The sequence below is a fragment of the Nematolebias whitei genome, chromosome 6 (genome assembly GCF_014905685.2).
Source record: "Nematolebias whitei isolate Nwh7 chromosome 6, NemWhi1, whole genome shotgun sequence".
Classification (NCBI taxonomy): Eukaryota; Metazoa; Chordata; class Actinopteri; order Cyprinodontiformes; family Rivulidae; genus Nematolebias; species Nematolebias whitei.
Window position 1 is genome coordinate 40,199,693 of NC_056503.1, and position 12,303 is coordinate 40,211,995.

Sequence of the window (12,303 nt, forward strand, 5' to 3'; positions counted from 1 at the left end):
AACCCCCAACTCTTGCAATGGCAGACGACTGCTCTAACCACTCAGCCACAGCCACCCTGAACTGAACTGAAAAACTGAAAACTTTGAAGACAAATATCAGCACAGCATTGATTACTACTATTTTAAAATTAATATTAACTCACTGTAACTTTGTTAATGTTTTGTTCAATGATAAGGTTGTGAAGTGACACAGTAATTCAACGCTTAATTTCACGCTGTCGGCTTTACTTGGATCATGTTTTCTTCTGTAACCTTTAATTTGCCTGAGAACATTTAAATGGAAAAGAAAAGCATTCAAGCTGAAAAATAAAACAAAACAAAGTGTAACTGTTCTCATGTTTCACTCTTTGCAGCTGTTCTTCCCTTTTCAGTGTTTTTGGTTTAATTTGGTCCCTGAAAAGTTTGGCATTAATTGGCACGGAAAAAAAAGAAAAAAAAAATCTCATCTCGGATGAGAGACGAAACGTTTCTATATTTTTTTGCTTTTTTGTTTTTTGTTTTTTTTTAATGTCCAGAGGACCAGATTTAACTTTTTTGGATTTGGCATTAATTATTTGGTTTAATGAACACAGGTAAACAATCAACCGAGTTATCAAAGAAGCATCAATCCTTCTTATCATCCCTGCTCCTCCTAATCATTAGGCTCTGCAGCAAAACTTGAAGATTGCATCAAATGAAGATGTAACGAAAAAGAATAAAGATTCAAAGTCTGAGAGTCAAACAAAATAAAAGCTGGAGCTGAGCTCAGCATCAAATGTGTGCAAAAATCTACACAGCTGAAATGTAACCAGTTTAGTTTACTCTGTCGGGGTGTATAAAAAGGTTCATTATGTGACAAAAGAACGCAGCACAAATCTCAATTGTGAATAAAATCTATTTCCTTCTCTGTTTTACGTTCTTACATGCAACCTTATTGTTGAAACGTAGCGCCAAGCTGCAGTTTGATTGAGCCCGTTTTGAGGCTTTGCTGTTAATTGTCAAGAATGGTTTGCATCACTAAATTGTCAATTGTATAGCTTTTTGTTGTTGATTACATTAATAAAGAATGATCTAAATGAAAAGGACAGCTGTAATCAACAAAGAAATGGATTTTTTTAAAACGCTGCAATACTGGCATGCACACGGTTTCTATCAGTTTTCATTTATAAAGGGAATTTTTTTTTCATCAAGTTATAATTAAAAGATAACACTGTCAGGGAGTGTGTGCAGGAAGAAGCTGCTCAGTCCATGGCTTACCCACCCTCACTGTTTTGTCACTCTTTTTTTCTCTCCTATTTGTTTTAATATTTTTTTCAGAGTACATTTAAGTTCAAGTCGGAGAGTGATATCCACTTAGCAGACCATCACAAGCAGGTGTTGTATGATGGCAAATTGGCTGGCTCCATTGCCTTCACTTATAACGCCAAGGCCACTGATGCACAGCTTTGCCTGGAGTCTTCACCTCGTGAAAATGCCTCAATTTTTGTGCACTCACCACATGCCCTTATGCTTCAGGTCAGCTTCATTGCTGCAATTTGCACATACTACCTCAGACATTGATGCATTTCTTCATTTATGTTGTGTGTTTTAAAATTACTTCAGTGTTGATATGTTTTATGGTTAACATTTATTTCAAAAGGACATTTTTATGATCCTCACAGGATGTGAAAGCCACAGTTACGCACTCCATCCACAGTGCCATTCACTCCATTGGTGGTATCCAGGTGCTCTTTCCACTCTTTGCTCAGTTGGACCATCATCAATCGAAGGACAGCCAAGTGGAAACTACAGTCTGGTGTGTTTAAATATTGTTACTGCACGATGCACAATCTGACTTGATGCAGAAAACACTTTGATACAAACAGTTGGTGACAGAAAGCTCCGTTTGGAACTGTGAAAGGAATTAGATTTTAATATTTGATCACAAGTCTATTTGTAATTATTTCTGGGTGTCTTTGGGATTGAACAGAGGAAGGAAAAATCAGGAAAATTATCAAAATAAAAAACAAACAAGCATTTCATTTCTCCTGGCTGGGATTAGTTTGATCTACAAAGAAGAACTTCAACAGAAATAGTTTTAAAACAGCATCAAAATCTATTTAGTTTAATTGTATGATGTATATTCTATAAAAATAAAGACTGAAGCATTTATTTTTATTCCAACAAAGTTCAGTCAGTTGATCTGGACAGTTTTTTTTTTTTTTTTTCTTCTTGTTGTTGAAACGTTTCAGCCTTCATCCAAAGGACTTCATCAGTTCGAGGAGCCACAACAAAGTCAATCTCACAAGCAGTACACTCACATAGTGTGCCAACTGGTTTGCTGGTGATAAGATGGTTTCTGGAGCCTGCCCTCTCCCCCGTCAACTCCTCTGAGGCAGCCACAGCCAAAGTGTTTCAAAACATCAAAACTCATGCTCAATAATCCAGGTTAAAAAAATCCAACAAAGTTAATCCAGGTCATCAGGTCATCTTTGATGTTTTGAACCACTATGGCTATGGCTGCCTCAGAGGAGGGAGAAAGGGTGGGATCTATAAACCATCTTATCACCAGAAAACTTTTTTTTCCACTATGGGAGTGTGCTGTGTGGGTCTGAGTTTGCTGTGACTCCTCAGACTGATGAAGTCATTTGGATGAACGACAAAACATTTCAACAACAAAAAAAGAAACTGTCCAGATGACTTGACTGAACTTTGTTGTATTTCTTACCTGGATTATTGAACATGAACTTTGATATTTATTTTTATTGCAGTCAGACTTTATAATGCATTGATATCTTTCTAAACATGGCTTCTCTTAGCCTAACAATATTTTTCTTTAAGCCAAACACATTATTCCAGTGCTTAAATTTCCCTTGTTAATTTTAAATGGTCAAATCAATCCTGCATGGCAGATAATGCTCCAACCTTTCATGACCAAGTGTTGCCTTGATAATTAATGTCATAAAGAGTTTGTTTTCTGTATCTTACGGCAGCGACTGTAAAACTGGAGTCTATATTTCATTACTCACTTGTTCCAACCCCTCTCATATCCAGAGCTGATCTGAACAAAGCTTCCTGGCTGTGTGTTGGGTAGAGTCTGAGCTCTGCTTTAATCCTGTGTTTGTTTAATGACATGGGTGCAGGAGTGGCCACATAGCAGCACAAATCCCTGATGCCCAGAACTCTCTGCCTCAGTATATTCCTCTCATCCCTGCTCTCCATCCTCCTTCTTCCCCTAGCATATTAAAATTTTTAGTAGAGTAAAACTCTTCCCAAAAATGTTGCATTGTCCTTGTTTAAAAATTGAGTCCCTCTGTAAAGCCTGCTGGGCTTTAGAGTTTAAAGCTTTTGCCACAATTAACTCCCTACTTCGCCTGAGGGTTTGCTGTTCTCAACAGAACTTTCAGATAGGGATTTTTTTTTTTTATTCCCTTTAATAAAAATGTTTCTGATGCTTTTCCATGCCAGCACAAATTCAAAGCAGTGGTGAAATGTCAGCCAGGACCGCTCTGCCAAACTGGATAACACCAGAACTTGCAGTAAAGGATCAGGAACCAAACCACAAGCACACAAAGTTGAGTTTCGCCCAGTTTAAGATGTTCTTCTCCTTGTCCATATTAGTAAAGGTGGATTTGAGTAGAAAAAAAAAAGACGAAACTGACACATAACAGATTGGATCAGTATGTATGGAGTGTGTTTGTACATTATAGGGACAAGCCTGGACAGGAGTGATTGTGGTCTTGTTTGTTGGGTTGGAGTGGAATTGACTAGAGGATGTATGGAAAAGCCGATTAAGAAGTGTCACCAAGCACCCTGTCACTCAGCCAAGGGCTTCAGCTGGAAAACCCTGCAACAAAGAAAAATCTTCACTGCACTGCCTTACCCTTTTGAAACACCCCCTGCAACCCCCCCCCCCCCCCACACACACACACACACACACTGCCACAGTTCAACTCAAAGACCACTCTCTGCCCCCTAGAGGTCTTATAAAACTACCCTTTTTTGTTAGAACTGAAGAGAGATGAAAGAGTGAGCGGGGTTCCCAGCTGATTGGTGGCATCTTCTGAAAATGACCTCGTTTTTTAGCAACAATTTCTACTCGTACTGCAGCGGTTAATTTACGTGATTCTGTCAGCGCCTTCACTACAACCTCACCACCTTTGAAAAAAGATAATTCTCTGTATGTCAGTAGATTTATTCTTGTCAGAGACAAATGCTTTACATTTATTTTTTCCACAGTGCCACACTCTTAGCCTTTCTGGTTGAGCTGCTGAAGAGCTCTGTGGCCATGCAGGAGCAGATGCTGGGAGGAAAAGGCTTTCTGGTGATTGGGTACCTGTTAGAGAAGGTATTGTATAGCTTATATTTTATTATGATTGCCTATTCAGGCAGATGGCGTAACTTCTTGTAAAGTTAACATTTCCAGATCAGCACGTGACCCACAAAAGCACTGCCTTTCTACACTTCCGCTATACTGAACTTTCTATGTTTGTTGTAAGCTAACATCCCAGTGCTCTTTCTAGTCCCCCATCTGATCACATTCAGAATTTGGTAAGTTTATAAGTCAACCCTTTTAGTTTCTTATTGAAGTTAGAATAAATTGAAAATTGAGTTTGCTTTCATCAAGTTTGCCACTGAGTAACATCTGCGTTTGAAACTTTTCATTGTTCGGATGGACTGCGTCTTTACTTGTCTCGTCTGTTCTGTCAAAGCCCTGTCAGCAGTCTAATCTTCCACTGCCTGCAGCAAAGTCCTGCATGAGTCTTTGAACTAAACAGAGCTAGAGGAGGTACATATCCCCCCTCTTTGCATCAGTCTTTATTTACCCATTTCATGACGCAGATCTAGCAGCCGGGATCCCCAGAGCGCTGGCTCTTTCATTGCGCTGAGATATGACTCCACTTTGTCACTCGGTGACTTGCCTGCCTGCTGGCTTCTGATGCTGCAGAGCAACAGCCAGCCAGAGTCGGCACCTGAGAGCTGCCGCTTTTTTTGCTTCCTTCCCTCCTGCTGCCAGGTTTCACACTTTCACATATTGCACCATCTGTTCATGATATGTTTATGCCACACCTTTATGTCTTCCTGGGACTTCATTTTTCTTTTTCACTCATTTCCTCAAAGTTCCCACCTGGACTGTGAACAACAGCCAGGCACGAGCTGTACTTGTACTTGTCAAAAGCAGAATTATCTTAATAGTTAAACAACTCACCCACATCCTGTTAAAACATGTTTATTATTCAACAATGTGACAAAAGGGCTGATTTCACTTGATTTTTCTCTTGTGTTGAGAAACCAGTCTGACTGTAATCAATTTTATCAAATAAGTAAAAGAGTAATCATCTTGGGATTATTTTGAGTGAAAAACAAAAAGAAAAATCAAAACATAAATAAATTATTTCTTACAAAACGGATTCCAAAAAAGTTGAGACACTAAACAAATTGTGAATAAAAACTGAATGCAATGACGTGGAGATGGCAAATATCAATATTTTATTCGTAATATAACATAGATGACAGATCAAAAGTTTAATCTGAGTAAATGTAACATTTTATTGGAAAAATATGTTGATTCAAAATTTTACAGTGTCAACAAATCCCAAAAAAGTTGTGACAAGTAGCAATAAATGGCTGGAAAAAGGAAATAAAGCATATAACGAACAGCTGGAAGATCAATTAACACTAATTAGGTCAATTGGCAACATGATTGGGTATAAAAAGAGCTTCTCAGAGTGTCAGTGTCTCTCAGAAGCCAGGATGGTAAGAGGATCACCAATTCCACCATTGTTGCGCAGAAAGATAGTGCAGCAATACCAGAATGGTGTTGCCCAGTGTAAAATAGCAAAGACTTTTAAGTTATCATCATCAACCGTGCATAACATCATCAAAAGATTCAGAGAATCTGGAACAATCGCTGTGCGTAAGGGTCAAGGCCGTAAAACTCTACTGGATGCTCGTGATCTCCGGGCCCTTAAACGTCACTGCACCTCAAACAGGAATGCCACTGTCAAGGAAATAACAGAATGGGCTCAGGAATACTTCCAGAAAGCATTGTCAGTGAACACAATCCACCGTGCCATCTGCCATTGCCAGCTGAAACTCTACAGTGCAAAGAGGAAGCCATTTCTAATCAAGCTCCACAAGCTCAGACGTTTGCACTGGGCCAGGGGTCATTTAAAATGGAGTGTGGTAAAATGGAAGACTGTTCTGTGGTCAGATGAGTCACGATTTGAAGTTCTTTATGGAACACTGGGACGCCATGTCATCCGGACCAGAGAGGACAAGGATAGCCCAAGTTGTTATCAACGCTCCATTCAGAAGCCTGCATCACTGATGGTATGGGGTTGCATGAGTGCTTGTGGTATGGGCAGCTTGCATGTCTGGAAAGGCACCATTAATGCAGAGAACTATGTTCAGGTTCTAGAACAACATATGCTCCCATCTAGACGTCATCTCTTTCAGGGAAGACCCTGCATTTTTCAGCATGATAATGTCAGACCACATTCAGCAGCAATCACAACATCATGGCTACGTAGGAGAAGGATCCAGGTACTGAAATGGCCAGCCTGCAGTCCAGATCTTTCACCTATAGAGAACATTTGGCGCATCATAAAGAGGAAGGTGCGACAAAGAAGGCCCAAGACGATTGAACAGTTAGAGGCCTGTATCAGACATGAATGGGAGACCATTCCTATTTCTAAACTTGAGAAACTGGTCTCCTCTGTCCCCAGATGTCTGTTGAGTGTTGTAAGAAGAAGGGGGGATGCCACACAGTGGTAAAAATGGACTTGTCCCAACTTTTTTGGGATTTGTTGACGCCACGAAATTTGGAAACAACAAATTTTTCCCTTAAACTGATACATTCTCTCAGTTTAAACTTTTGATCTGTGATTTGTGTTCTATTCTGAATAAAATATTAGATGTTGGCACCTCCACATCATTGCATTCAGTTTTTATTCACAATTTGTTTAGTGTCCCAACTTTTTTGGAATCCGGTTTGTAAATTAAGCCATCATTTTTGTTTCAATAATGCATCAAAGCTAAAATAAATAAATAAATAATATGAAGACACTTTAGGAATTTAGTGGCTTGATGTATCTTGATAAGTTGGATTTGTTAGCAATATTATAATCCTTTTGAAATCTATGTGGGTGATAACTATTTTAGGTACATTTGAAAATGATCCACATGTTGTGACACCAATTTTAATTCTGGATGTTATTTTCCACTATAAGGGTTTGTTCTACATTTCGGAGAGATAAAGGAATGCAACAATTGAGAAATCTTCTCAGATGCGAAGTGAAACATTTTCTGTTACAAATAAAGTCCAGTTGTTTTTGTATTGAACATTTTTGAATGCAACAATTTCTAAATAGTCTCAGTGAGTGTTTAACGTGAAAATCTGCCTCTCTTACAGTCTTCACGTGTGCACATCACCAGGGCTGTACTGGAGCAGTTCCTCTCCTTTGCAAAGTATCTTGATGGCCTAACACATGGAGCTCCGCTGCTGAAGCAGCTGTGTGACCACATCCTGTTCAATGCTGCCATTTGGATATACACTCCTGCCAAGGTGAGCTTCAGCAAGTAGCAGTGGCTGAAGAAAACACACACCGTGAGCTTCAAACCCTGCTGTGGAAAGATAAACCCTTGATTTGCACACAAACCAGAGCTTTAGTGAAACAGGCTGTCAAGTAGGCATCCAAGTGCTGTCAAACTGAAGGAGCGTTCATTGACAGAAGGTGATTGTATGGGTAGTAATAAAGCAAAGTGGTAAAATGATTTATCAATGATGGGGATATGAAAAATATTATGATGCTGCTACTTGAAACCAAATTGAATGCTCAGCTCACCTGCTAGTTGACTCACTGCAAAGTATTAAAAGTGATTTTTTTGTTACAATGTCCTCAGTGAACTAAACACAAGGTGCTGCAGCCAGGCTCGAGATATAACTATGTTTTGATTGAAAAGGCACATAAATGTATTCATGTAGTTTTCCAGTATAGAACTATGAACTTGTAAATCACCATGAAATGAGCACTTCAAATTGAGGTGAGTGTAGCTCCGTGATTTATTTTCTAAATGTAACATTAAAAGGTTACAAATATGCTTTGCTTTGCTTTGTTTACTTGCCTGAAATGAAGTCCTTTAACTCACCGGGAGTGTTTTTTTTTTTCTCTTCCCCTTTTTTCCATAATTGCTAATAAAAACGAAATAGGCTCTATCAAAGAAGCTGAGTTTGTGTGGCAAATCTGTTTGTCATTTGTCATTAGGAGGCAAACGATGAATAAATGAGAGGACAAATGGAAAAAAAATACAAAGAAAATGTCTTGAGACTTACTTTCAGCACTCATCTAAAATGAAGGATAGAAAACAAAAAAGGGAAAATTGAGAGAAACAGTTTGGTAATGAAGTGGCTGAGCCCTTTTTACTCCAGTGTGACCGAGCAGCTCAAGCTCCTTTCTCTAGGTGACCACAAAGACCAGATTTCTGTTTCAGTTAGCAGCACAAATTAAAGAGAGTTGTTAGTCAAAGTATATCAGTGCATGACCTATAACCCTCGTCCCAGTGGACAGGCATGATTTTAGGTCGAGTTTTCTCCTCTGTTCTGAAGGGGGTGGGGGGCGCGGCACAATCCAACTTTCATTGTGACTCTCTTGCTTGCTAATTTTAGAAGATAAATTAATCATGAAATTAAATATAACAAGTTAAGTAGGCATCCGGCATAAAAATAATTGCCAAGTCTTCATGCGACTTAGTTTGCTGTGGTGACCCCTAACGCAGGGAGCAGCCGAAAGAAGAAGAAGTTAAGTAGCCATTTTTTAAGGGCGTGAAAGAAAATGTGGACAATAAAGACATAGGTTGACTGTCTTGGTTCTTGTTAAAGGTATAAAGTACGATGCAATAAACTTATTTTATATTCTAAATTATACATAATTGTCCTTTTTAAATTCCTGCATGTGTGTGTGCTTTCTGTTCAGGTCCAGCTGTCCTTATACACGTATCTTTCTGCCGAGTTCATTGGCACAGCAACCATCTACAACACAATCCGTCGGGTTGGCACCGTCCTCCAGCTTATGCACATGCTGAAGTATTACTACTGGGCCATCAACCCTGTAGACAACAGCGGCATCACTCCAAAGGGTCTTGGTGAGCATGTTTAAGATTGTGAATGTTGCTTAGCATATGTCAGGCCTAATTACAATGATTGTTTGCAGTGAAAAGGATTTGCTTTGCGCTGTTGTCTTTTCAACTGTTTTTCATCCATCTAAATGCTAATCAAAGTGAAGCTCTATGTTTTCGAATAGAAATTAGTGGGAGTTAACCAATCACAAGCACTGTGTGAATTTACATGCCTGCTATCTTACTGAAAAGGGCAGCAGCTCCACCATATTTTAAATCACTCATCACCATATGGAAACCCTAGTCTGTCTGCTGTGGGACTGTGACCATCCCTGGAGATGGCAGTGAAGCAGACACGTTGTATCAATATTGTCATCCCGCTAGGGTGCTGCTTGGTGTGGGTGTTGAGTCTATAAAGCTCAGCCCAGTGGAATGACTGGCACACAGTCTGTGAAACAGCACGTCACAGAGCAGTAAAGGAAAGAAAGTGTCCTTGAACTGACATTTCCTTTTAGCTTTCCATTATTCTTTTCAGAAACTACCCACTTTGTAATCCAGGGGTTGTTTTATATTGGTTTTGAGAACCCAGTTTACACCACACCAAGGCCCAATAAAATTCACTTGCTGAAGGTTAAAGCTTGACAGTGTTGATGCAGTACTCCGCACAATCAGAGGTTATTTAATTCAAAATATTTTTATTTTATTTTTTGCTTTGTGGGATTTTTTTATTGGGCAAAATTAACATTTACTAATATTTTGAGCTGACATGTAACCTCATGGGCAACAAATCCCAGGGTACCTTAATGCTTAGATAGACCTTTTTAACAAATGTGTTGACTGCTTCAAAGTTATGTGCTTTATGGCTTAGACTATGCAAAGTTTAAGAAATAAATATATATTTTAAAAAAAATCTTAATTTCATCTTTCAAATATATAAAACTACTTGCAGTGTTGATTGTGAAGGGCTCAGGAACTTTCTGTCATTTGGAAGACATCTCAAAGTGGATCACTTTCTTGCTGTATGTTATTTTCCAGCTGCCTAATTTCATTTATCTTTGCTTGATTTCGCGGGTCACTTTTTCTTTCCGTCCTTCCAAACAGAGGAATGACCTAACAAATGCACAAGAGAAAACGGAGCAAGCCAAGCACATAATGAAGTGCTGAATTATAGGACACCGTGAGGACATTTAAAACCGATTTCCTGCAGCTACTCATTCTTTTTCTGGAAGTGCATCTTGTTTTTTTTCCTGCAGGTCTTAATAGAAAGTGCTATCAAATTAAAGCCATGCATCATTCAGTTATAATGTAGGATTGGTCCCAGCACTCATAGACTGATGATCATTGCTCAGCTTCCCTCAAATGTGACATGCACCCACGATCAGAATATAATCTGTCTCAATTTCTGCCACTCTCATTTTGTCTCAGTCTCTGCCTTTTTTGACTGGATAATTCTTGAGATGGGCTGGAAAGCTTCTGGACCAGACATTAAATTCAGATTGTTTTGTTTCTAATATAAGATATGTATCTATAGTAGTCTCTCGTTTATTGAGGATGTTAGGTTCCAAACCCCCCATGCAATAAGAGAAAATCCATGAAGTATTGACGTTACATTTCTTTTAATATTTATATAAATTAAGGCTTTATAAACCCTTCCCAAACTCTTGCAATGTTTTAAACTCTTAAACCGATGTCCTTTTAACAACATACGTACAGTACTGCATATGTAGCTACTGAATTTTACTTACTAGCGCGTCCTCGCTCAGAGGTCCTCATTGGCCGTTTGAAAGAAATGAAAAACGTGCTGGTGGGCTCCGGATGGACCACTGGACCTTCGCTGTGCGTCCCTGCTCATAGGTCCATGTGGGCAGGCTATCAGCTCTCACCAATGGGTCTGGAGGTCTGGTTCTGCTTCATTTCTGGTCCGGTTCGAGGGTTCCATGCGTCTCTCTGCATCCTCTGGGCACCAAAGTCACTGTAATAAGCGCTAGGGATGGGGCCGATCCGATCTAGTATCGGTATCGGCCTCCAATACCAGCATAGTTTACGTATCAGATTTTTCTGATCCAACCTGCCGATATTTCCGATCCATGATGCATGTTGGCTTCAAACTATGGAATGGATCAGTAATCATGCATAAAGGAAAGCTGCTTAGAAGTCTGATTATTATGTTATATTGAGAATTTACCAAAGCAGAGTAAATTAGCCATTTAATATTTTTATTAAGGTTATTAAAGTTCAACAGTAACTTGAAAGAAGGTCCACCCTTCTGTCGTGATTGGCTCGACCATCACATGGTAACGCCTCTAAGTAAAATAAATTTATTTCTGACAGTGGCTTAGAGCAGTCTGGAAGAAGCTTTTGAAGAAGTAAGGTCAAACAATTGGATATTTCTTTGTCACCAGAAGGAGAAAACGCAGCCCTCCGGGAGCTCATCAACTAACCCCCCTCGGGAGCCAACTTTCAACTCTAGATTTCAGCTGATTTCCAGTGGCAAGGGAAATCCCACCTTCGGCGCCATAATTCATCTCAAGAGTCCTGGTAACCCTCCGGGCGGTTGAATTGCAGACCACCTTCCAATCGGTAGGAAAAAGCTGCTCAGATTTTCTGCTGGTGTCTGAGGCCCAAGATAAGAAGTTGACCAGTCTAAAAATTTCATCATTATTAATTAGAATTAAGTTCTCCTAAATTGACAAATCCCATCTAGCCAAAACACTTCATTTAGCTAACTTTATAGATGATAATTTACTCTGCTTTGTAACCTCATAATTCACCAAATTAAAGTTTAAAAGATAACTCCATAACCTCTTGTTGTGGTCAAAGTAAAGCTATCATTTCATTCTGCAGCAATATTCACTGTTTGATCACTTATATTCACCAAAATTGATAATAAATCTCACAAAATTGTACTTTGACTCAAAGCGTTTTTATTATATATGACATTTTTGAATTTAATACGAAAATAATTCACTAGAACATTAAACTTGAGTCTGATAGAATAATATTAATAATTTTCTGGCTTCATAACCGGAAGCCAGTGGTGCCCCTTCAAAATAAAATTACTCATAAAAATTAAACGATCTGAGGACAGTTAATCCTACAATCGTAATTGATGATCAACTGCTATCAGTTGTTGAAAACGAAGAATTTCACAGCTTGATACTTGCAGCCAAGATATAGTTTACCCTCCAGGAGATATTTATCAGTACAACAGTAGACAATCATAAAAAA

General features: G+C 39.0%; 1 protein-coding gene across 1 annotated transcript in view; it reads left to right on the forward strand.

The window, feature by feature from the left end:
- The window catches only part of nbeab (neurobeachin b), a 249,282-nt gene that overhangs the window by 85,578 nt on the left and 151,401 nt on the right, over positions 1–12,303 (forward strand). The window contains exons 9-14 of the mRNA XM_037677882.1: positions 1,297–1,494; positions 1,641–1,774; positions 4,198–4,306; positions 7,373–7,525; positions 8,934–9,102; positions 10,839–10,972. Coding sequence (XP_037533810.1) covers positions 1,297–1,494; positions 1,641–1,774; positions 4,198–4,306; positions 7,373–7,525; positions 8,934–9,102; positions 10,839–10,972 — 897 coding nt within the window. The remainder of the gene's footprint in view (positions 1–1,296; positions 1,495–1,640; positions 1,775–4,197; positions 4,307–7,372; positions 7,526–8,933; positions 9,103–10,838; positions 10,973–12,303) is intronic.